Source organism: Spermophilus citellus, assembly GCF_964194105.1.
Source record: "Spermophilus citellus genome assembly, chromosome: 18".
In the NCBI taxonomy this organism is placed as follows: Eukaryota; Metazoa; Chordata; class Mammalia; order Rodentia; family Sciuridae; genus Spermophilus; species Spermophilus citellus.
In genome coordinates, this window is record NC_138200.1 from 65894498 (window position 1) to 65920347 (window position 25850).

Sequence of the window (25850 nt, forward strand, 5' to 3'; positions counted from 1 at the left end):
TGCAGGCCCACCAGGGCAAGTGATGGGCCAAGGGTACCACTGTGCCCTGAGAGTCAGGCTGGGAGTGGGGACTTCCTGCTGCGGACCTTTTCTTCTGGGCTTTCTGTCACAGCTTTTCCTGGCTGGGGATCTCTCTGCATTCTAGAAAGTTACAGGTAACCAAGAAAGAAAGGGAAAATAGCACGAAGCTCTTTGGACGTGTCATCCTGTAATTTGTGGCTTTTCACCCTCAACGTCCCTAACATTACTGTAAGAAAATCTACATTTCTCAGGAAGAAGAGTGAACTTTGTAGGACCTGCAGTTGTTTGCAATGGCTGTAGCTCTGAGGAGCCGTTGGGAGCAGAACACACAAACTCGTGGGTTCCCAGGGTGGTTGAGTGCCCCCCTCAGCTCAGGTGACATGGTGCTGGCCCTGGGTGCCTGCCACTGTGTGGCTTTGCCTGTCGGACAGGTCCTTTAGCAGATCTCCATCTGTGCCCGCGAACCTTAGCCGGCAGGTGAGATGGGAGGGCCTCTGTCTGTGAGAGCTGTTGGTTCCCTTGGCTTCTCCTAGATGGCTTCTCCTAGATGTGGTTTCTAGAACAGTCTCAGAGGTGTGCCCTCCAAGAGCTGTCAGACTGCAACCTAGCTGGCAGGTGACACAAAGCGTGACTCGAGGCCAGGAGTGCGATGGTTTTGACCCTGAGCCAGGAAGGCCAGGATCTGAGACCGGGATGCAGAAGCTCACTGTTGACACTGATGCGGGAGCGGAGCGTCTCGGTGCACTTCTGTTTTCACCCTTTGCTCTCCCCCAGGGTTTCCTGTCGTTCCCATCGCCCTGTTCCTGTTGTGGCCCAGGAGAGGGGGACATGAACCTGGGAAGCCAAACCAGTGCTGTCGCTGCCTCGCTGCTGGTAGCACGCAGGCCGCAGAGCGAGCTAGGTACTCGTGGAAATCCTGCAGCTGTGGGGAGGTCCTGCCAGGAACCCCGCACACCAGCAGGCTGCGCCCTGAGAAGTCCCGCGTTAACCACTAACCTGTGACTGAGACTCGCCTCTGCCTCTCAGGAAGGGTTTCATTGCCCAGACTCCTCCTTCCCCGCTCAGCCCAGGTCATGAACAAAGAGGAGGCGGCTCTAGAGAATCGAGTCAGTCTGGGGACAGCGTGCTGGAAGTTCTGAGTGGTTTGGACAGCAGATGGCTTTCACCTTGGGGAGGGGAGAGCCACTAGGGTCAGCCTAAGCCAGCTGTTAAGTTGTTGATGCTAGGGTAAGGTGACATGCTGGCCCTGGCTTTCTTGTGCCCCGTGGTTACATACCATGTCCTGCACTTTGCATCTGTGCCGTCCCTCTTGATGTGGTTGATGTCGTTTGTCATTTTCATGGAGTGGATGATGACGTTACTGATGCCAAGAGCATTCCACAGGTGGAGGACTGACAGGTAAATGTCGTCCTGGGTTGACTACAGAGTTGGCGGCAGCTACCCTGTGCTGGGCTTTTGTGCTCGACAGAAAAGGCTCACGGCCAGGTGCTGGGACAGGGCCAGGTTTTTGTCCCCTGTGTTTTTAAGTTGGGGGACAGAGCTTGGAACTGTGTGTAAGCAGGTGGCCTTTTAACCTGCAGTGGGGATAGCGTGGTCTCAAACCAATCTTGAGATGGGTGACATGCACAGCTGCCCTTGTGTGGTCACTGTGCAGGCGTCAGGCTGTGTGGAGCTTTGAGAACATCTGGACTTTCTTTTTATCTTGGTCTTTCCAAATAATCGTAGCAGGCTCTTATTCGATAGGTCTTGATCTTCCTCATTTTAAACAGTCGGGGTTTTAACTGTGTGAGAGTTGTATTTAGTCCTCACCCTGTTTGCAGAGGACAGTGAAGAGCTGGAGGACGCTGGCGTTCACAGTGGTCGCTCTGCTGCTGACAGTGCAGATTGCAGACGCCCTGTCGCCCCTAGTCCCAGCTACTCGGGAGGCTGGTGCAGGAAGTTTGCAGAAGGTGCCTAGAGTAGAAGCTCAACTCTGTTACTGAACTTGGCCTCCGCCCGCGATGTTCACCTCCTGCCATCTTAGTAAGTCTGCAGGCAGGTCCCGCGGCCTCCATCAGGAAGAACCCCAGGTGTGCATTTGTGTTCTGAATGCCCTCTACCTCCCCTTAATGGTAAGGCACCTCAGGAGTCTTAGCAGGGACTCCAGACGCTCTAGGGTGTTCACTTTGGGGGTGGGAGGCAACCTGCTCTGTTTTCGGTACGTCAGCTGTTTCCAAGCATCTGACCCCTAAGCAAGCAGGGCCTGTCAGTGTGTGCATTAGTACTGGAAGTGAAAGTGCCCTCTGCCCTGGTGACCCCCATAGAGCCACCGCCCTCGTTCTTTACCCGGGTCCCCATGATGTCAGCTGGGCTGACCACAGTCCAAGCAGTAGCCCATGGGCTCTTGGACTCTCAGAGCTTTGGGCCTGGACCTGCAAGGGAAGCTGCAGCCGTGGTCCAGACCTTCTGGTGTCTCTGTGGGTTCTGAGCATCTGCCTCCAGGAAGAACCTCTGGACGTAAGGCACTTCCGCCCACATCAGCGGCCCCCAGCCCTTGCCTCTCCAAGCCAGCTGGTTTTAGAGTTCTGAACTGTTTTGATACTTTTCCATAGTTTGCTAAACCATTTTGTAGAATGCCTGCCAGGGTTGTTCCTTGTGTCCCCACCTGCAGCCCCTTGATTTGTCTGTACAACAGTAGCCAGGACTTGCCTCGTGAGGCTTCCTCTAACACCTTTCCGTCTCCACGTGACCTGCAAGTAGGACTGTCCTAAGTCCCAGCTGAGCCAGAGGGCACCCGTCTTCCCAAAGACACCTGACTCCCTCACAAGGTTCTGTCTCTTCTGGAGCTCCTACCTCAGTGGTGTCAGTCAGAGGGACCCCACGGCTGGTCCCCACATCACCTTTCTCACCATCTGACGTGTGGCTGGGGTCCTGGTCCATCCCATTCACCTCTAATGACAGCTGAGCACAGTGGTCTCACCTGTAATCCCAGCCACTCAGCGACTTGGAAGGAGGAGGCAGGATGGCAAGTTCAAAGCCAGCCTCAGCGACTTAGCCAGGCCCTACGCCACTCAGTGAGACCCTGTTTCAAAATAAAAGATAAAAGGTCTGGGGGTGTGGCTCAGGGGTTAAACACCCCTGGGTTCAATCCCTGGCACCCCCATAAATAAAGGGTTAAAGACGTCGTAACAGTGACACTCCTCACGTCATTTCTTGGTTTTTGGTTTTATACTTTGTTAGACTTTGGTGGCTTCTGAGGGGTTGGAAGACTCAGGACATTGTCCCCTGGTTGCCTTAGCTAGAAGGATTGAAAAAAAAGCACTAATTTTGGTGGTGGAGGGACAGAGGGGTGAGTGGAGTCTGTCAGTTTTCTTTGAGAAAAGAAACTGCCCTGGAAGGGGCTGGACGCCATCTTGCAGGTGCAGCTGCAGGGAGGAGGGGCAGGGTCCCCGGGCAGGTGGAGGTAGGAGTCACACGCCAGTCCCCTTCCCGATTAAGTGGTCCGTTGGGTACGTCCTGCCTGCTGATGTCACAGAAATCTGTGATTGTGGGGTTTCCTCGTGTGTTGCTTTTGTATTTGTGATTTTATGACATTCAAAGTTTTCCTGTCTTACCTCTTTTTAATTGATTTTTTCGGTTGCTTCCTTTTTCTTTGTTGATAATTCCATACAGAGATTTCAGTTCTTGAAACACATTAAAATGATCTGCCTGCCAGGTGCGGGTGATTTTGTGATCACATTCCCAGGCTTGTGTGGTTATTCAGTGGCCGTTTTTCCTGTTTTCTCTGCACATATGAAAAGGAACCCCTGCGCCATCAGCGAGGAGTGTGACTTGGAAGGGAGCCCGGCTTCCTGTCAGGGTCGGGAGCTGGGCTCTTCCGTCGTCCTGCTTTACTGAGCCTCTGATTGCTGTGTTCACCCAGGAATTTCATTCAGGTCTCTGACTGCAGCACTGCGTCCCGGTGACCTGCAGTGACACCGTTTGCTTCATTGTGTGAGTTGGGGTAATTTGATTAGAAAAGAAGACTAGACACCAGGGAAGCGAGCCTGTGACAAGCACTGGGTTATTTTTAGAGGCAGCCGTTTCCTCTGGGGCCTGAGAGGAGGCTGGCTCTCCGCCCGAAGAGAAGCCCCTTCCTGTGTGGTCACTGGCCCTTCAGCACCGGGATGAGGGAAGGAGGCTCCTGCACACCCGTCACCTGCCAAACCTGGTCCAGGAGCTGCCCAGACAGGCCTTGTGGCCAGCCAGTGGCCAGCCCAGGCCCAGGCCCCGCGTTCCTCCCTTCCCCCTCTGCCCCAGGCTCCAGATGAAAGTTCAGGCGACTCCAAAGCTCAGGGTAATGACCTTGCCCAGGCTGGCCACCAGGGTTGCTGGCCACCAGGCAGTGGTCACCTTGGAGTGGACTCCAGTCAGATATTTGGTGGAGCTGGGGACACAGGAGGAGGAGCAGCTGAGGAGAAGGTGCTTCATCTCCTGCTGAGTCACGGCTCCCTTCCCAGCTGTCCCTGGGGCCCCGCAACCCTTCCCCTGCTGAGCAGTCTGGGCGTCACCTGGACACCATGGACACCCAAGCTGCTTCTCCCCTGCCCTCCCCTCTGCTCCTGCTGCCCCGCCCCTCTCCTCTCCCCACCTCTAGTCTCCACAAGTGCTGGCCTCACCCAGACTTCTCGATGGCAGCCTGAGGCTCCCAGAGCAGATGTCCCAAGTGTGATTAGTGGAGGCCACCTGGCTTTTCCAACCTAGCCTGAGAAGTCGGAGACTGTCCCTGTATTCCACTCCCCAGGGCCATCGCAAGGCTCCTCAGGCTCAGGGAGGAAGCACAGAGGGCACCTCTTGGCTGGAGGGAGAGCCAGTGACTTGGCAGATCCACCTGCAAACCCCAGCAGAAGCCTGTCCCGGGGCCACTGCCCTGGGCAGCAAGGGCTGGCTGTGGGCCCTGCTAGTGTACCTCCTGGCCTCTGCCCTGGGGAGGGCGTCCCTGCAGCTTGACCCACATCCACTTCCCCGGCGTTCCCAGCCCTCGGAGTGCCTAAGAGGCAGTGTGTGACCATCTCGTGGCTAGAATCAGGGGCCAGGGCCCTGTGCGGGGACTCTGAGGGCACCTACTACAAGGTGCAAGCCAGATAGAAACCCAGGTCTGCCCACCCAGACAGGCTCTCACGCCCTGAAACAGCCACCATCTAAGTCACTGCTGGGGCCCAGTCTTATGTCCCCAGAGCCTCCACTGGACACCGGGAAGTGAACAGGGAAGCCCTGACTTTCAGTCAATCATCAGCAAGATTGCTGTCACCTAAGCCGCAGGCAGTAGCAAGTAGCCATGGTTACGGGACAGGGGGCCCCCAGCCATTTCTTTAGAGCTTTTCATGGACACATGGGCACCACCTGTGGTGGGCTGAGGCCAGCCCGTTGTCTCAAGGACTGCCCACGTTTCAAATTGAGACCAACTCCACCCACCCCCTCTGTGGGGCCTGAGGGCAAGCGCTGTCTAGACACCCAGGACACCTGCCCGGGGTTTGTGGTCCAGCGGGCAGAGAGGTACTGACCAACACCCAGGTCAGGCAGGGCAAGTGCACCAGGCCTGCAGGACAGTGCCATGGGTGGAGCACGGAGGCCTGTGAATCCTAGCTCAGCAGAGCTCCATCAGCTTGGCCCCAGGGCATGCATAGAGCAGCCACAGCCCTGGGAGAGGAGGAGGAGGGACCACAGGTGACAAGGCTGGAGCGGACACGTCAGATCCACGTCTTCACAGGAGAGCTTCCCCTGCTGCTCAGAGGAGTGTGGCGATGGAGGAGATGACCCTCAGGCCCCTGCAGTCTCTCTGTGGTGGCCACAGTGGTTGGACCAGGGGCTTCTGTGACAAAGTCCTTCAGCAATGTGAAGCTAGTCGCCCCTAGATGTGGAAAAGGGCTGAAAGCCAAACCCACTTGGTCACGCCTCCTGGGAACCAGCTGAGCTCGCTCCCTAGTGTCGCTCTCCTCCTGGTCTGCTCTGGGGGCAAGGCAGGCCTCTGGGACTGGACACCCGGACTCTCCTCAGGGCTGTCTCAGAGTAGATGGAGTGTTCTCACCTGTTCCCGTAGATGGGGAGCAAAAGCCTGCTGTGCTTGGGATGGGTGTCCCCCAAAAGCCTGGGTGTTGAGGCTTGGCCCCAGGGTGCTGCTGTTGGGAGGTGGGGGAGCCTGTGAGAGGCAGGGCCTGTTGGGAGGGCTCAGGTAACTGGGAGTGGGCCCTGGAAGAGGAGTGTCTCCTACTTTTCTCTTTTGCACCCCATAATGAGGCAAATGGGACTCCTCCACCACACGTTCCTCACTACAGGCCTAAATGGGACTAGTCAGTCATGGACTGCTACTTCCAGAGCTGAGCCAAAGTAAACCTTTCCTCTTTTTAAGTTTATTTATCTCAGGGATTTGTCACAGTAACAGAAGGATGACTAACACAAGGCTGCTATGTTCTTTCAAAAAATTAACAGTAAAATTTATTGTTTGTGTGTGAGTGTGTGTCCTGGGTGTCCATGAATTTTAACAAAAAACCACTCACTACTAACATGAAAGCCCATGGATGAATAGATGGCTAACAAAGCCTGGTCCCTCCCCTCAGTGGCTGCTATGTTTTAGATGGGAGGTGTCCCCCAAAAGCTCACGTGTGAGACAATGCACCAAGTTTGGAGGGGAAAAGGCTGTGTTCTGAGACCTGAATCCACTGGTAGGAATGGACTGGGTGGTGACTGTAGGAGGTAGGGTGTGGCTGGAGAAGGAGGTCACTTGGGCTGTGCCTTTGGGGTGTATGTTTTGAAGGGCAGAGCAGAGCTCTCACTCTTCCTGGGGCCAGTCCTGAGCAGCTGCCTTTGCCCTTCCTCCATGATCTTCTGCCTCGCCCTGGGCCCAGAGTTACGGAGTCAGCCATCACAGACCAAAACTCAGAACCCAAGAGCCAAAATGAGTCTTTCTCCTCTGTGCTGCTCTCCTCGGGCCTTCTGGTCACTGGGAAACAGTGGACTGTCACTCAGCCTTCAGGAGGAAGGAGCTCTGGCCCGCGCGGCAACCAGGTGAGGCTCCAACACGGGGCACTGAGTGGAGAAGCCAGGGAGAATCTGTTTACAGGAAGTGCCCAGGGTAAGCAGATCCCTAGGGACAGGAAGAGAGCAGTGACCACAGGGATGGAGCAGGCACGGGAGGGGAGGGGGAACAATGACGGAAGGGCACAGGTGCCCCTGTGGGGACGCTTGAGCATTTCTGTGGCTCTGGAGAGTCTTTCAGTCATGCACTTGCAAAGGAAGTTGGTGTGTGACTTATATCTCAATAAAACGGCTACAGTATTAAGACAGGATTTCACCCCACTCTCATGGTCTGTGGCTCTCAAGAGCTGCAAGTTGTGCACCAGGATTCAAACCTCCCTAATTGGAACCTAGAACTGGTGCTGAAATGGGGAGCCTGGAGGGTGTGTTCCTTTGAGACCTGGTGAGTGCAGAGCTCAGGCATCCTCCAGAGGGGGCTCTGGAGCTGCGGGCCTGGTGCTGGATCAGCTGCAGCACTGTCACCAGGAACTTGCTAGCAGGCACCCTCAGGCCTGCCCGCCCTCGCAATCATGCCCTCAGGGCTGGGCACAGGAGGGGAGTTCTCTGATGCATGCTCTCCAAGGTACCTGCCTCCTTTCTCTATCCACCGGCCTTCTTGGGCTAAGTCCCTGCCCAAGAGCCAACCACTGTTCCCTGTTTGCTCTGACCCAAACCTGAACCACGGTTTCTCCCCAGCTCAGCACCGCCTGGCCCAAACATAGCCCAAGGTGGGCCACACCTCTTCAGGGACACACACCTGTGGCACCCCTGCCTGAGGGCAGCCCCAGGAAGCGCTGGCGTAACCAGCCCTTTGAAAAGGCCTCCAGCGTCCATCTGCTGTCCCCCGGGGCCCAGGCTCTGTCCCAGAGACCCAGCTTTACAGGCATTTCACCCCAAGGCCCTGGGCCTCACGTCTTTCTAAGTTGCTAAGACGGCGTCCTGTGCGCAGCTCTCCATTTCTAGATGCCAACACTGGGCCTTCCTGTTCCAAGCTGAACCCTGTGGACCTGGCCCCCTGCAGCGCTGTCACTCACTGGTGTCACCACAGCCCTCCTTGGTGTCTCCGGCCTTTACAACAGGGGCTGATCCCATCTGTGTCATGGTCAGAGCGCGGGGCTGTGAGTCGGGGGTGGTCCCTTTTCTCAGTGGCTAGGTGGCAGGCCCCTGAGCAAGACACATATCTCTGTGCGTCTGAGACAGATGGAGACGAGTGTTCCTCGGAGTGACCTGTGGAGCCCTTGCCCACTCGGCAGCTGCCCAAAGGCGGAGTCTGTGCTTACAGAATGTTTGGGGAACTCTGGAGGCAGAGCCCCCCTTGGAGAGGGGCACACAGTCACACACACACGCAGCCTCTGAAAGTCCAGTGGATGACACCAATGGCCCACGCTGGCTGTCCCTGGTCCCTCCTGCTGTCTCTCTCTGTGACAGAGATAGTGCGTGCACCCAGCACTCTGGAACATGGGAAGCCAGGAGATTCTGATGCCCCCTCAACTCCTCTGCTCCAAGACTCAGTGACTGTCCTGTCCTGGAGATATGCAAGGGGGCGGCTGGCTGACTGCTGGGGTATGTTCCCCTGGAGGACGGGGGTTTGATAGGTCCACCAGGTGTCAAGTCTGGCTTTTGATTTTGCAGGTCTAGAATCTTGATTTGGTCAATGCAGCTGTGATGGTTAATGCTATGTGTCAGCTTGGCTGGGCCATAGCAGCCAGCTAAATGGTCAGATAATTTTCTAAATATTTCTGAGAAAGTGCTTTAGATGTGATTACATTTAAATTGGTGGACTTGGAGGAGATCGGCCTCCATGCTGTGAGTGGGGTCTCATCCAATCAGTTGAAGGCCTTATGAAAACAGAGACTCACCTCCCTTGGTAAGGGAATTCTGTGAGCAGGCAGGCTTTGGACTTAAACTGCAACATTAGCTCTTCCCTAGGTCTCCAGTCAGCCGACCTACCCTGCAGATGTTGGGCATGCCAGAAGCTTCATAACCCTGGGAGCCAATTACTTCCAATCAATGTACCTCTCTCCATATGTCTACTTCTGTGTTAGTCTTTGGTCACTGTGACAAAACACCTGAGATAAACAACTTATAAGAAGAAAAGGTTTGCATGAACAAGGCCCTGGGTTCAATCTCCAGCACCCAAAAAGAAAGAAAATTGGAAGGAAGAAAGGAAGGGTTGGTTTTTTGGCTCGCAGTTTGGTAGGTTTCAGTTTGTGGTCAGTTGTCCTGTGGCCTTCGGCCTGAATGACACAGGACATCACAGTGGGAGCACATGCAGAGGAGCACTGTTCACCTCACATCATTGGGAGGGGAAGTAGATAGAAGAGGGGAGCTCAGGGTCCGACATCCCCTTCTAAGACATGCCCCCTGACCTTTCTCCCTTCCACTAGGCCCCACCTCCCTAGCCTGTAGTGCCGCAGGCTGGGGACAGTGTCTTCAATGTGTGGGCTTTGGGGAATATTCAAGATCCAAATCGTAGGGCTGGGGTGTGGCTCAGCATGTGAGGCCCGGGCTCAATCTCCAGTAGGAAAAGGAAAACCAAAACTATATTCCCATCTGCCAGGTGTGATGGCACACAGCTCAGGAGGCTGAGACAGGAGGTTTGAAAGTTCAAGGCCAGCCTCAGCAACTTAATGAGACCCTACGCAACTTAGTGAGACCCTGTCTCAAAATTGAAAATAAAGGGCTGGGGATGTGGCTCACGCTCAAGCCCTAGAACAAAAGAAAGAAAAACTCTATCCACATCCTGCTGGTTTGGCTTCTCTGGAGACCCCAACTGCTGCAATGTCCACAGGAGAACCAGCTTGGGAACCACGCCACGCAAGCTATACCGTGGAAGATGGCAGCAAGGGGACGTCCCCCAAAAGACAGGGCCGTGCCCTCTGCACCCAGCTGTGAAGAAAAAGAAGTGGGCCAAGGTCCAAGGGCAGCAGTCCCCTGAGCCATGCTTCAGTTCCCCTCTGTCAACCACAACCTGAAAATCCCAAATGAAAGATTCTAGAAAAAAGTGAGTTGTAAGTCTTAGATGATGTTGTTTGTGAGTCCTGGCTACATTTATCACCGTGTACTATTCCAAGGTGTTGTCAGTGATTGGTGTGGACCTCCCACTGAGCCGCATCCACCCAGCAGGCCTTATCAGAGGCAGGGATGCACAGGAAGGGGCGCATGCACGCACGCGGGGCTTGGTGTGGCAGAGGTCTTGGCCGCCTGCTGTGGGTTTGGAACGTGCCCCACGGGTGCAAAGGCACACGCAGGCAATGGTGGATGGCTTGACTGGCTGGTCAGACCTGGAAGGCCAGGAGGACTGGAGAGGAGGCCCGAGGACAGGCTGGGAGTGTGAAGGCCTGGTGCCCCACGGGGACATTCACTGCAGACCACCCCCCACGCCAGAGGCGCCCAGTACTCTACAAACAGAATGGCTGGTGTCTGTCACTGTGCCCCCGAGCAGCACTGCGGGCAGCTGAACAGAGCAGCCGAGGTGGCTGGGAGGGAACTGGCGAGTGAACTTCCCCTTGTGGGCTCCCGGAACTACAGGTCCCCAGCTGCCGCCCCCTGCAACACCACAGATGGAAGCCCCCGGCCCCACTGTCCCCTCACGGCCATTCCTCGTGCAGATCTCCCCACGCCCCTCTCCTCCTGGGTGTATGTCTATGGCGACTCTGTACTGTGGCTGCTGGGAGGATGGAGAAGACCTGGACCTAAACACGTCCACCGGCATGCCCAAGAGGACAGGTCAGGAACAACATGTGCCCAAACACGCAGGGCAGGACTTGGCAGGACCGCCTACGATTGGGCTGCTTAGGAGTTACGGTGCCTGCCTGGCGTGCGCTGGCCCTGGTCAGTGCCCTCCACCGCACTGCACCACACTGTGTGTGTCCTGTGTGTGCGGTGTGGCTGTGTTGTTTGTGGTGTGGTGTGGGGTGTGTGTGTGTGTGTGTGTGGTGTGTGCCGGGCATTTCCCATGCATCATGGACTAGAAGAGAATCTCACTGCTATGTTGAGTGCCACGAGAGACCTGGAGCTTTCCTCCGCAGAGCCAGCAGCTCTGGTCTCCCCTGGACGTCGGCCGCCCTAAGCGAGTTTTGCTTTTATATTTAGAGAGAATTAAGGCAAGCTGGATTTCTAGGTAGGATGAGCCTTGGTCTCCTGCGCCTGACCTCCCTCCAGCTTGTCAGAGATGGTAGCCATAACTGGGGTAGCCAATGACAGGTGGCAGGGTGCTCCCCTGCCCTCCCAGAGGCCACCCCCACCTCAGAACCTGTCCAGGAAGTTAAGTTCAACTTTACTGCGAAACCAGTGGCTCAGCCGCTCACAGCAGCTGCATCTTATATGCAAATCAGTTTATTTACTCACAGTGGAGCACAGCATAGCAATAACCTGCCGAATGGCAATTATGCTTTTTATTTTTTAAAACTTCCATTAAAATAAAGCATCTTAAATTGGAAAGAAACAATCCACGTCACAAGCCTGTTACTCAAAGAATGTGTGTCTGTTTGGTGGCCCCAGCGCTATCACTGTAAGCCCTGCCCTGACTAAACCCTCAGCCGCCCCAGGCACAGTGACATGCGGGTGTGCCCCAGGCGCAGTGACGTGCGGGTGCATCTGGCGTCTCCACATGCATTCCTCACCGCCAAGCAGGGCTCCGTGGAGTCACGAGATTGCACATGAGAAGACTTGGAAAATTAAGTTGCTGGTAGAGGGGCAGAGCTACAACCCCACCAGGCGCCTCCAACCCAGAGCAGGGCTGCTGCCCCCGACCCTGCGGCTGTGCGGTCCGCAAGGCCCACTGAGGTGGAGCAGGGCAAGGTCCACTCAGTGTGCCCCCAAGAGCAGCCTTTCCTGGGCCTGACGTTGCTCGGAGTCTTCCGCCGCCATCAGGCCAAGGGCAATGGAGCTGGGGCTCTCTGTGGAGTCCAGCACCTCCTCAGGGACTGCCGGCAACAAGTCAGAAATGTGCCATTAGGGTGGCATGTCCCCTCTCTCACCTTCCACAGGCTGGCCCCTCAGTGTCTTCCCATTCTCCTCCCTGTGACCCTGCTGCTCTGAAGCATCTGATGCAGGTGGCTTATTTGGGACAGCTATGACTTCTCCAGCTTCATGCATGCCTGTGCCCCGGAGTTCACAAAGCACCTCCAGGCTGGGACTCGGGCCCCCACCCCGGGAGGGTCAGCTGGTGTTGGCTTCTTGGGGGTCTTGGGCCCTCTCCATGTTCCTGTTTACACTGGTATGGGGGATGTCACAATCTCCTATCCAGAAACCAACTGTGAGAAAATCCTCCCCACACCCCCCATCACAGACCACAGACGGGGACAGTGAGGCTTGCCAGAGTGGACTTGCTCACGGGTCCCTGCTGCTAGGTCGGGGGCTAGGAACAAGTTCAGACCCCTGGACTTCAAGGTCCATGCCATAGACGCCCATCACATCCACGTTCACCACCAGCTTAAAGGAAATCAAGCCACCATCACAAGCTGGTTCGCTGGGCTCATGGGTTAGTTTCTCTTCAAAATTTCATGATTTTTCTTACACTTTCTTTGGAGTAGAAAAGGAAGTATTTTTGTGGGATAACAGAAGTAGAAGGAGTGCTTCCCCCAGGGGCATCTGTCTGACAGAAAAGAAAATCCCATGCAAGGTAGAAATTGAAGGAAAATAGACATTTTTTATGCCTGGGAAAAGGGTTTGGAGGGGTGACAGGACCAAGAGAAACGAGAGTTCTAAAGAGCAGCAGCACCATTTCAGCTCATTAATAACACAAACACGTGGCCCTGAGTGGTGGCTTTTCATGACTTAAGTTGCTGTCACATCCCTCATCTGGTTCATCTCAGTCTCCACACATGAGGTGGGCAAGGTAACCTGGCTCCCTCATTATACGGAAGATCGAGTCACAAAAATTAGAGTGTCTCCAACGTCTTCCACTGAGTTGGGGGCTGAATTGAGAATGGTGGATGGGGCTGAGATTGTGGCTCAGCAGTAGTGCACTTGCCTAGCATGTGTGAGACACTGGGTTCTATTCTCAGCACTACATAAAAATAAATAAAATAAAAGTCCATCAACAACTAAAAAAATTTTTTTTAATTTTTTTTTTTTTATACCTGAAATCCCAGTGGTTCAGGAGGCTGAGGCAAGAGGATCACAAGCCAAGGCCAGCCTCAGCAACTTAGTCCCTGTCTTAAAAACCTGGGAGCCAGGTGCATTGGCACAGGCCTGTAATCCCAGTTGCTCACGAGGCTGAGGCAGGAGGATCTCGAGTTCAAAAGCAGCCTCAGCAAAAGCGAGGAGCTAAGCAACTCAGTGAGACCCTGTCTCTAAATAAAAAAATATGGAATAGGGCTGGGATGGGGATCGGAGGTCAAGTGCCCCTGAGTTCAATCCCTGGGGCAAAAAAAAAAAAAAAAAAGGAATCCAGACCAATGTGACATCTTGTATTTTTCTCGACTTCCTCTGCAGTCCTTCCCCCTGGCTGGCTTCCTGTAAGGTGGGGGTGCCTGACCGGGGTCAGCTGCCTGGGGAGGGACAAGACAGGGAGGTGAGCACCCTGTGCAGAGAGGAGCTGTGCGATATGCACAGTGCACTAGAACGACTTCAGCTATGTGCATTCTGCCACGGAGAGAGAGAGACCAGAGAGAGAGAGAGAGAGAAACGACCAGGCCACCTGGTCCAGCTAAGGCACCGTCAAGGAGTGAGCATGAGGCTGACCCGAACCCGGGCTCCCTCCCCATCCCCACTTCCTCCCGGGCAGGCTGCTCTGCGGATACCAACACGTCCCAGCAGGGAAGCCATCATTCAGGACACGTTCAGACAACTGAAACCTGATTTTGTGACTGTGGGTGTGTCCAGCTGGGGTTCAGATCCTCTGTGTCCAGAACAGAGAATTGAGCAAGACACACACAAGTAGCAGGCCCAGTACAGGGGGAGAGTGGGGTGGGCTGAGCAAGAAAGGCCCCAGGCCCACATCTGGAAGTCACGTCTTACCTGCTGCTCTGAGGGGCGTTCCCTTCCATGTGGACTGGACCTTACCCCATTTGCTCCCATTAGGGTACTTGATCAGAATATTGTCCAAATTTCCCCCATTAGTTACTTTAGAACACCTACCCCCATTGGTCAGTTCAAAATGTTGAACCTGTGGTGGGAGTTGTCATGGTGATAAGTCCTCAGTCGCTGGAGTTGTCCTGGTAATGGGACAGGACAGGACAGGACTTGCCTCCCCATCTTGTTCTCCACCATCTTGCTTCCACCATCTTGGCGTCCCTGAACTCCTACCTAACAATTTGGCTCTGCAAGAAGAACCATCTGTGTTGGTTTTGTTAAGTGACACAGGGATAGAGCCAAACAAGAAGCCACCAGATGAGGGACACAGAGATTGGAGCAATGATTCTATAAGCCAGGGGACACCAAGAATTGCTGGTGACACTAGAAGTGGGAGAGAGAGGCAAGAAATAGTCTCACTCTGCTCTGGTTTCACTGTGTCCCCCAGATTTCATACACAAGAACCCTAATCCCCAAATTCATGTTAATGGCATGAGGAGGTAGGCCCTTGGGAGGTGGTTAGGATTAGATGATGTCATGAGGGTGGGGTCCTTGATGGCATTAGTGCCTTATAAGAAGAGGAAGAGAGACCTCAGCTGGTTTGCTATGTGGCCAGGTGATGCCCTCTGCAGTGTCCCCATGTAGTAAGGGGGCCTCTGCTGATCTGAGACTGTGGCCTTGGACGTCCAGCCTCCAGGAGGACAAGCTAAATAAACCTCTATTCTTATAGGTTATCTGGTCTCATGTATTTTGTTATGACAACAAAAAATGGGCTAAGACCCTCTCAGAGCTTACAGAGGGGGCAGGGCCCTGCCATTGCCTGGATTTTGGACCTCGAGCCTCCAGGATTGTGAGAAAATGAATCTTTGTTGCTCTAAGGTATCTAGTGTGTGGTTATTTGTTACAGCAGCTGGTGGCTGGGTGGCTCCAGGACTGAGGACTCCAGATGGCCTTGCTGAGACTCCTTGGAAGCCTCCCGCTGCTGGGCCCTCCCAGTTCATCTCTTCTCCCTCAGGCCTGTCCCCTCTGGCCTCTTTGGGCTCCTGCTTCTCTCCCACATACCTGGAATTCCGCCCTTATCAAGATGTTGCCATATTTGTTTCATTCACTCCTTTTCTCTTTCTGTTTTGTCCTCAAATATTTTAAAGCAAATCCCACATGTGATGCCATTTCATCCTCTAGGTTTCCAGAGCACGTGTGTTCTTACCTAAACAACAGCGTTATCGCAGGATGGCTTCCTGGTAAACAGCTCCTCAAGGCTGGGCCTAGCACTCCTCAGGGTGTCCCCGAAACATCTTTTTATGGCACTTGGTTTGACTCAGTTTTTAAATAAGATATAAATTCTGCATTTGGCAAATGCATGTTTTTTTTTAAATATTTATTTTGTAATTGTAGTTGGACACAATACCTTTATTTATTTTTATGTGGTGCTGAAGATCGAACCCAGGGCCTCACACGTGCGAGGCGAGCACTCTACCACTGAGCCACAATCCCAGCCCCAGCAAATGCATGTTTTATTCTGGATCTGCATCAGGTATGAGCAACACGGTTCAGACAAGTCTTCCCTCGGATTCCCAGCCCTGCAGTGCGGACACCAGGAGTAGCTGCCCCATTGAAGTTTTTTTTTTTGTTTGTTTGTTTTTTAACATATGTTTTTTAGTTGTAGATGGACACAATATCTTTATTTTACTTAATTTATTTTTATGTGGTCCTGAGGATCGAACCCAGTGCCTCACGCACGCGAGGAGGTAAGTGTTCTACCAAAGAGCTCCAGCTCCAGCCTCCCATTGAGTTTTGGGGGAATTAAATGAGGTCATCTGTTCATTCATTCAACACATATTTTTTGAGCAGCTTCGAGTGCCTGGTCTAGGTGTTGCAGAAATTTGGGGAACAAGACCATGCGGCAAGTCCTTGAAGCTTGGGTCCAGGTGGAGGGGCGGCACACGTCAAGCACACACAGCACAGATGAAGCCAGAGACTCATCAGTGCGGAGAAGCAAAGCAGGATGAAGGGAGGGAAGGCAGAGGAACAGCCACTGTGGCGAGGGCTCCTGGAGTCCTTTTTGAGCAAGCAAAGGGCTGAGAACCTGGCTTTGCAAGCCTGGGCTCATGTGATTCGCCTGTCACGGCCAAAGTAGCCAGGACCACAGGCTTGCACCCCACCCCCAGCTCACGCATGTGCATGATTTTATGACATCCTGAACTGGTCATTCGGAAAAAACTGACTCACTCAGTTATGCATATCTTCCAAATGTTCAAACTTTCCATTATTCATTATTTTTTAAATCACATTTGTTACTATCACACCAATCGCATCAGAAAATCTTTACTTCTTGGGAAGCCATCTAGCCCATGTGGGGGACATGGGTTTCTTTTTTTTTTTTTATGGGTTTCTGATTTTTGTTTGAAAGCTTGAATTTGGTCTTTGGCAACAAATGTCAAGTCACTAAGTCCCTCCTGTGATGACATTGAAAGGGTAAAGTTTCTAAGCTGGAAAGCTTGAATTAAAATGTAAAAGATTAGGTACTATTAAGTTCCTCTGTTACACCCAGATTCCTGAGATAGTTAAGACAACGCCCTACTGGCCATTCAGCCTAGGGCCCTGTGCAGTTTGTCACAGGGCCCGAACCAATCAGTTTGAATGTGTACCCAGTTTAGAAGTGACCAATCACCCCTGCCCAGCCTGTTCCCGCCAATGAATGGACTAATCATGTATCAGAGTTGTTGTTCAATTTTCCCGCGCCTCATGATGATTTGTTCTGATGTATGCAAAGCCCCCCGCCCTCTCCAAAAAGTGTACTTAAGCTCTGCTTGACCTCTGCTCTGGGCTCTGGGCTGCTCTCCCTTCTTGAGTGAGCATGGAGCCCCAGCGTGCTGGAACGGACCCCTAATAAATCCCCCTTGCCATTGCATGGAGCTAGTCTCGTGTGGTCTCTCCTTCTCCGACGTTTCGCTGGACCCTTACAGACATCACCTTTCTTTCTAATGTTTCTGCAAAATAATGATGATAATTTCACCTTTTTTTTTTTTTCCAGTACTGGAGATGGAACCCAAGGCTTTGTGTATGCTGGGCAAGCCCTCTACCTCTGAGCTACATCCCCACCTTTTAAAAATGATTTTGAGACATGCTCTCACTAAGTTGCACAGGCAGACCTTGAACTTTTGATCCTCTTGCCCCAGCCTCCTGAGTTACTGAGGTGAGGTAGGTGCCACTGGGCCCAGGCAGTTTCCACCATTTATGTCAGACATCTTGCTACGCAACTTACATGTTACCTTGGTACTATATTTATTGTCACTACATCCCTGGGACGTATTATTTCTCCGAATTTTACAGATGAGGAAATTGAGGTCAAGAGAGGTTAGGAACCTGCCCAGGGTCACACAACTATGACACACTTCTGTATTATCAGAATTCCAGAGAAATATTTCTCAGGTAGGAAAATTGAAATACTCTGATCCCTGGGGTCAACAACCAACTGCTGTGTGACAGACCAGTTTCCCCTGGTATAAACGGGAGACACAATCCCCATGACCCTCTGGAAAACACCCACTCACCAGACCCAACTCAAAGTGATCTCTTTGGGGAAGCCTCCTGCCCTCCCAGGGGACAATAATGAAAACGCCATGACCACTGCTCAACAGAAGGTAGAAAGGTCATGCCCTGTGTGTGGGCTCCTCTCTCATTTCCTCCTGGCCTGAGCCTAAGAGGCAGCGGAATTATCCTGCATTTGTTGCTGCTGTAACAAATGATCACACTGAAGGCTTGCTTTACAGTTCTTCAGGTTAGAAGACTCACTGGGCTAGATAGAGGCGCAGGCAGAGAGCCCTGTGCTCCTTCTGCAGACTCTGGAGGGACGTTTCTTGCCCTTCCCAGCTTTCAGAGGCACCTGCACTCCTTGGTTCCCTTCGTCTCCCACCTCAGAGTCAGCCTCAGCAGCCTCTGGAACCCCTCCCTCTCTCCAGCTGCTTCTGCGGCACCTCCTTGTCTTCTGACCCCCTTTCTCCTGCTTCCCTGTAAGAACCTCCGTGATGCCAGGGGACACCCCTGGATAATCCAGGGTGTGCTCTCATCTCAAGGTTCTGAATGTAATCACCCTGGCAGCCTCCCTTCTACCATGGAAGGCCTCAAGTCCCAGGCACCCAAGGTTGGGATGTGGATATCTTTAGGGTGTCTCGAGGGTCTTATTCTGTCTACCACATCTCATCAGGCAAGACCTTCACAGAAAGGTTAGGCAGCTTGCCATAGTTCACACAGCCAGTGGGAATCCTGAAGTTCCTCCACTGACCCTACACTCATGGCAAGTACCTGGGCCAACAGGGTTTTCCCATTTATCTCCTTGTTTTAAAGCCATGTGTTAACATCTCTGTGAATTATTTGAAAGTGAAGACTGAGACTCACTTATTAAAATTGTAATTTTTGGGCTGGGGATGTGGCTCAGCGGTAGCGCGCTCATCTGGCATGCGTGCGGCCCGGGTTCGATCCTCAGCACCACATACCAACAAAGATGTTGTGTCCGCCGAGAACTAAAAAATAAATATTAAAAAATCTCTCTCTCTCTCTCCTTCCTCTCTCACTCTCTCTTTAAAAAAAATTGTATTTTTTGCTCAACATTATGATAAAAATCACACAATTGTATGCCTACTGTAAATCACCAGTAGGCTTTCCTAGTCCTCACAGGAGGGCTCTCCATGTGCAGGAAAGTTTCATGTGGTGTCTTCCCCATCTTTTTGTTATCAAAATTTTCAAACACAGAAAAGTTGAAATATAGCATAACTCAGTTTTGACAATTATTAACATTTGCCACATTTTTTTTCTGTCTCTATGCATCTGGATGATACAGATTTTTTTTTTTTTTTGGTACCAAGGATTGAACCCATGGGTGCCTAATCATTAAACCACACCCCCAGCCCTTTAAATTTTTATTATTTATTTTTTTAATTTTGAGGGCCTCACTAAGTTGCTGAGGCTGGCTTTGAACTCCGAAGTCTCCTGTCTCAGCCTCCCAAGCCACTGAGATTACAGCTGTGTGCCATGGGCCTCCTCCCTCTCTTGATGTTGATCCATTAAAAAAAGTTTGCACTGTGGCTGGGGATGTGGCTCAAGCGGTAGCACGCTCGCCTGGCAAGCGTGCGGCCGGGATTGGATCCTCAGCACCACATACCAACAAAGATGTTGTGTCCGCCGAGAACTAAAAAATAAATATTAAAAATTCTCTAAAAAAAAAAGTTTGCAGGCTTTAATATTCACCCCTAACTTCTTCATGTTCACCCCTAACTTCTTCGGGATGCATCTTCTAACAATGAGGATATTCTCTCCATGATGCACAGTATCATTTTTACACTCTGAAAATCACCAATAATTCACTAATCATCTATACGCAATCCATGTTCAAAGTTCTCCAATTGGCAGAAAATATATAGTGAAACAAGCTTAAAAAACAAGCTTTATTTCCGAACAATCTTTCCCTTCCCCTTTGGTATCCCCTTCCCGGCTCGCTGCTACAGGAACGTGGGCTGGGTCTTGCTGGCATCTGCAGACACCGGCTGACAGGAAACCTGTCGTGGTGATGCACGACAACCCTGTCTTCCCAGGAGCTCGCTGGGCCGCTGGGCTCTCGGACCTCGTGAGCAAGGCGTTGATCCGACCGCACCACGGGAGAGGACACCAGGGCTGAGGAAAGCCCAGCGCCTAGTCCGGGTCACACAGCCCTGGCTGCGGCCGGCCGCGGGGCGCCTGCTCCCCAGGGCGAGGAGCCCGGGGGCGCGGCCACCGCCACGCGCTGGACTCAGGCCCAGCGCTGCAGCGCGCTCGAACGAGAGGGAATAAATGGGAGGAAAGGGGTGTCCACGAGCCAGGGGGCTGCAGGCACCTGCGGCGACCACTCCGAGGCCCCGCCGGAAGGCGGGGAGGCGCGAGCTCCCGGGGCCCGGCAGGCGACCCCCCGACCCCAAGCCGCCGGGCTTTCGCCCCCCAGTCTCCACGCGACTCTAGGCGGTCGCGCCCGGGTCCAGGCTAGGGCGGGCGATGGGCGGTGCGGGCGGTGAGCTCCGCGGGTGGTGCGCTGAGAGCGGGACACGCCCCCCGGGGGCGCGCAGGCGCCCCGCGCCCCGCCCCGCCCCCGGCCCGGCAGTGCGCAGGCGCGACGGCCGCTGCGAGCGTGGACGTGCGGCGAGAAGATGGCGGCGGCGGGGGACGCGGCGTGAGGCGCCGGAGCAGCGCCGAGTCCCATTGAAACGGGCCGCCATGGCCCTTCACAACCCACAGGTAGCTTGGTTGTGCCCCCGGACGGAAGGCCGTGTCCCGGGCAGTTGGGGGGACAGCCCCGCGGCGGGCGGGCGCGGTGGGAGCGGTGCGGGCACGCTGCCGGCCTAGGCCCCGCGCCGCGCCCCTCTGTGCCCGGCCGCCCCCGGGCCGCGGGACTGGCGCCGGGCGCGGGCGCCGCGGGCTGGCGTCCGGGCGGGGCGGGCCTCCGCGTGCTTGCGGGCCGCGGTCGAGCCGGCACGAAGCGCCTGCCCGCGCCGGTCGCCGCGCCCCTGGCCCCCCGCGCCCCGAGCCCGCATCCAGCCTCCAGCGGCTCCGCCACGCGGGCTGCGCCTGCTCCGGCTTCCAGACCCGAGCCGCTGCGCAGCATCCGGAGGTTCTGCTGCAAAGAAGCCGACTCAAGTCGCGGGGACCGCATTTGCACTTGCCTCTGGCTGACATCTTTTGCACAGATGCACCCCAGCCAGGCTGACACTAACGCACCCTGTCAGAGCAGAAGCTCCAGCTCTGGGGCCGTTGAGTGTAATCCGGAGCGGGGAGAGAGTCTAAAGGGCCTTGCTGTTGGGGAGATGTGCGTGCATGAGTCGAGTTCTCTCTCTTCCCCACTCTATTTTTCTCCCTTCCCCCAAATTGCAGTTATTCAGGCTAAAAGTCAGCTTGGGTCGTTACTTGTCAGGCTTGCCTTAGGCCCCTGTTTTGTTGACGTCTAATCCTTAGAAATTGTTGCACATTTTATGTCATCTCGGTGTGCTTTTTTAATGAAATTTGGGAAATAAAGTAGCTATTTGGAGAACTGGCGGCGAGTAAAATCATAACTCTTAAGCAATTGATTGGTTTTTGTAGTCTCTGGGCAGATGAAGACCTGATTAGACCTCTTTTAAACAATGGTTTTAATAACTTCTGATTGATGCATATTGTGGGATTAAAAACTCGCAAATCTACTTTTAAAATAGGTACTGTAGGAAACTGCGATTTTAAATTTGTGTTAGTTACCTTAGTTTGCATCAGAATGTCCCCCATTTAACTTATGCACACTTTTACATTTACTTTTGTAAGTGCTTAGTGTAGTTTCTTGCACCAGAAAGCTGCTTAATAGTTGAATAATTTTACAAATTGTGTTATTCAAATAGTTTCTTAAGAACTTGATTTTTGCCTTTTGCTCAGCTTAACTACTGATTAAATAGCTTATTATTAAGATTAGTATGAACAGGTATAATACTTCTTTATGAACTGGTGTTCAGGCATAATTCACTTTAATAAGCACCAATCACAATGCAAAATTGAAATCTAAGTTAATAGTGGTAAAATGTAAGCCTAATTGTATTTTCATTTGTGTTCATTGTCTCAGTATTTGAGTTTTTATATGACCATATTGCCTGCACACATCTTTAACACATTGGATTGGCAAATATTAGCTAAATATGAATATTAGCAACATTTTGTATTTATTCTTTCAAACCGTGACTTAAATTCTTTGAATGTCTTTCACAGAAAAGGGAGCAAAAGCAGTAGTTTGATTTTGCACAATTTTATTTTTGAAATAATAGTAATAGAAATAATATTAGAATCATATATGATAGGACTTAATTATTGGATCCTGCTTGAGTTGTTCTGAACATTTGAAGAAGTTTGTTTTATTTGGTCACCTGCTATCTTCAAGGTCTTTCAGTCTTAATGGTTGTTAATTCATTAATTCAGGAATATTGGTTGCTTTCCATGTGTTAAGTGCCATTATATGCAGACTACTTATTTACTGTTGGAAGTAACATCCAGAAGCTAAAGGTTAAGGTCCCATTTGAAAATTGACTTGTTAGGTTCGAATTTAAACTTTTCATATAGATTATAGCCTTCTTCCATAGTATTGTAAAGAATTGGTTGAACCTTGTTCCCTAGATTGAAGTACAGTGGTGAGAAACTCATAAGCATTTCAGATGCCAGTATCTTTCATCATTTTAACAAATACAAGTGATGAACTTTGACATTTGAAATGTAAGTACATTTCTAATTTGTATTTGTTGTCTCAAGTGAACTGATGAAATGATTTAATTATTTTAAAGCTACTTGTTCTGTCTTGTGTTTGAAAAAATTGTTGTAGCCATCAAAGTAATGAATAGTGAAGTCTTCACAATAAAGCTTCCTCACCCAGTTTCTGTCCTTCACATAGGAAAGCTTAAGAAGAAAAGGATTCCAAAGTTTGATGATTTGTTATTTAATGCCAGACCTAAGTGGCATGTTTACTTTTTGCTGTGCTTAGAGTATTCAAATAATGGAGAAACATTGTATCATCTCCACACAAATTAGTTACATAAGGTTATTTTTATTCTTTTCTTTCTTTTTTTTTTTTTTTTAGTACATCTTTTAATAGATCAGAGTTTTCAAGTGGCACATTAAAGGTGGTACTCAGGACACTTGTCTTTGATACCACAGCAAAGAATGAAAAATAATAGGAAGAGCCTGCTTTCAAATTTGAAATCAGGCCGTTATTGCTGCTTACTGCCACACATGCAAGAATTACTGTCGGGATTCCACCTCTTGGGTCCCCTTCTTCCTCCGGGAGAAGTCTTTTCTGCTGTCCTTTAATAAACTTCTAATTTCTCCTCTGAAAAAAAAAAAAAAAGAATTACTGTCACACAAAACAGACAAATCTGTTTGCAGTGGAATGTGCTGGCTTTGGGCCATTGGATTACTGTTATTTGTCACTTAGTGCCACTTCAGCAGTGTAGAAGTCCATTTCTAAAGACTTGCATGTGCTTGGACTGCAGTTTTCCTGTCTGTTGAAGTGATCTCCCAAAAGGTTTTTCTATTACTGTTTCTGTTAGTCCAGGCTGGGTTAAGAACTAGTGTAAGAACATAGAGGGAACTTGTAGAGTATGTTCATAGTATTTGTTTCAACGACCAGAAAATGTATAGTTTATGTAGACTTTCATGACCTAGTTATTTTCTGACTTATTAGAAAAATCTCCTTGAATGTGATCCATTTTCATTGAAGACCTGGGAAACCAGAAGCTACCTCTCCATTAGGCCTTGCCTTGGTACCTTTCCAGGCCCAGTTGCTCCTTCCTGGGAAAAGGGCAGGTGAGGTGTTGCGGTAGGAGTGTGGGTTAGGACTGGGAGAGAAGGGTAATGTCCAGGAGAATTCAAGCCTGTGTTCCTGGAGTTTTCCCCCTTAAAGGCAGCACCTGCACAAGAATGGTGGCTGTTCTTAAGACCCTCAGGCCCCTACCTTCTGGGCTTGTGTCTGCAGCCTTATTGATTGTCATTCTTCAGATCAATTCTCCATTTATTTTTCTAATATCAGCTCAAGGGCCATGAAGTCCACATTCCATGATTCAAGAGTCCCACAATCAGTGCATTAAATGAAAGAATCTCCTCATAGGAAGGCAGGTGCTGTGCTTGTGCCTGTGGTCTCTGGTTTTAATATTTTGCTGCCTCAGTGCACACCTCTTTCTCTCCTCTGATAGTGGTAGTGTTTGGTATTCTCTTTGTCCTTATGAAGAAATGCTCCTTTTCATCTCTGTATTGGTACATTGGTACATGTTGGTGTTTTTTTTTTTTTTTTTTTCTGGCAAAGGTTTAAAAAGTATCAAAAAATTTATTGACAGCTCTAAACTTACAGTCACTTACAGTCTCCCTGGAGCTATTGTAGAAAAAAAATAGGTCTGTGTAAATGTTAATTGAATACTGTTAGATGTATTAGGTATGCCCTGCTGTAAGATACTGAATGCTGCCCCCCCCCCAATGGCATTAAAACTGCACAAAATGCAGGTTAGGAATGTAGCTTAGTGGTAGAGGGCTTGGGTAGGGTGCTGAGCCCTGGGTTCAACCCCCAAAACAGAAAAAGGAAAACAAAACTGTACAAAATAGAGTGTCACATTCTAGACCTGATATTGTGGGTGCCTTGGATAGGGTGAGAATGGAACTGCCCTGTAAGTAGCTTATCCCACTAGGTCCTCAGAGGAGGTTTGCTGTCTGGGTGAGATGCGGTAAGGGCAGCTTTGCAACCACCAAAATAGAAATTTTCCATTGTGAGTGCATGTCAGAAATAGTCATTTTTGTTTTAAAATGCATGGAATAGGTTAGGGGATGTAGCTTAGTGGTAGAGTGCTTGCTTGGCATGTGTGAGGCTCTGGGTTCAATCCCTGCACTGAGAAACAAAACAAAACACATAGAATAAAGCCAAATTTTGGTCTAAATTACATTTTGCAAGCACAGACCTTGTCAAGTAGAACTAGGAGCATTTAATGTATAATTCTATGCAGAAAGTTATGCTTTACCTCAGGAGTTGACAATCTGCATTGTTTAATTCTCACATAAACATGATAGTGTCCTTTGCCATGGATATAAGCAATGTTTTTTAATTTTATTACATTTGTTTAAATTTAGCCAGGACCATTAACTTGTGAATTTATTGGTTATTTAAATAACTGCAAGAGCTTTCTAGCATCCCTTTCCCGTCCCATTTCTCCTATGTTAGACATTTTGTAACTGAAAAGAATAGTGAAGCAGTGTCTCTGGTGAGACATATATCATTATATCATTAAAAACATACTCTTTCTGTTCTTTCAGAAGGTATCAACCTTTCCCCTTTTGCAAGGTCAGGCTGAAGCTTTGGGGTAAATAGTAAAGAGTTTGGAAATAAAAGTTTAATTCTGGAGTTTTTGGAGATTCCCACCAGTGTTGTAAAAAAACTTTTCCTTGTATGTGTGTGTATATGTCTGTTTGTGTGTGTGTGTGTGTGAGAGTGTGTGTGTGTGTGTGTGTATATATAAAATACCTTTTTTTTTTTTTAAACTCGGGACCTTGCACATGCTAGGAAAGCCCTCTACCACTGAGCCTAACCCCCCAGCCCATCTCTTAAGATTGTGTGTGTGTGTGTGTGTGTGTGTGTGTGTGTGTGTGTATTTTTTGTACCAGGGATTAAAACCCAAGGGCACTTAACCACTGAGCCACATCCCCAGCCCTTTTTTGTATTTTATTTAGAGACAGATCTCACTGAGTTACTTAGAGCCTTGCTAAGTTGCCGAGGCTGGCTTTGAAGTTGTCCTGCTTGATATATTTAAAAAAAAATTTTTTTAAAGGACTTTTTTTCAAAGCAGAATTGAGAAGAAGATGAAGAAATTTTTAATCTATGGCTTCTCTTGATATTTTAGGTAATAATTTTCTTTAGATGGTTGTCAAGACCATATATATTTATTTAAGACCTGAAATAGTCCTTTTAGGTAGATCTGATCTTTGGACAGGAAGAACATATTTAAAGTAAGACACCAAAGTTTGCAGTATCAGCATTTGAAGAATGCCGCACAGTATGAACTGTCTAGTTTAAAGCAATCCTTATAGCAACTCTATTTGTATTATTATCACCATTTACAGATGAGTGAAGACCTAAAGGTTATGACTGGAGGTCACATGGGGCTGATAAGTGAATTGTCAGGTACTTAAAAGCAGGTCTTTGGACTTCAATATCCTGTGTTTTTTCTACTTTGCCAATTGCTTATCTTAAAGAGACTGTAAAGAGC

The 25850-nt window shown here is 50.7% G+C and overlaps 1 protein-coding gene across 3 annotated transcripts in view; it reads left to right on the plus strand.

Annotated features, from left to right (window-relative positions):
• The first annotated feature begins 19944 nt into the window (after positions 1-19944).
• Positions 19945-25850, plus strand: part of USP10 (ubiquitin specific peptidase 10) — a 64770-nt gene continuing 58864 nt past the window's right edge. For all 3 annotated transcript variants that reach the window (XM_081274055.1, XM_081274057.1, XM_081274056.1), the window contains exon 1: positions 19945-20337. In XM_081274055.1, the coding sequence (XP_081130181.1) occupies positions 20098-20337 (240 nt within the window). In that variant the 5' untranslated portion in view covers positions 19945-20097. The remainder of the gene's footprint in view (positions 20338-25850) is intronic.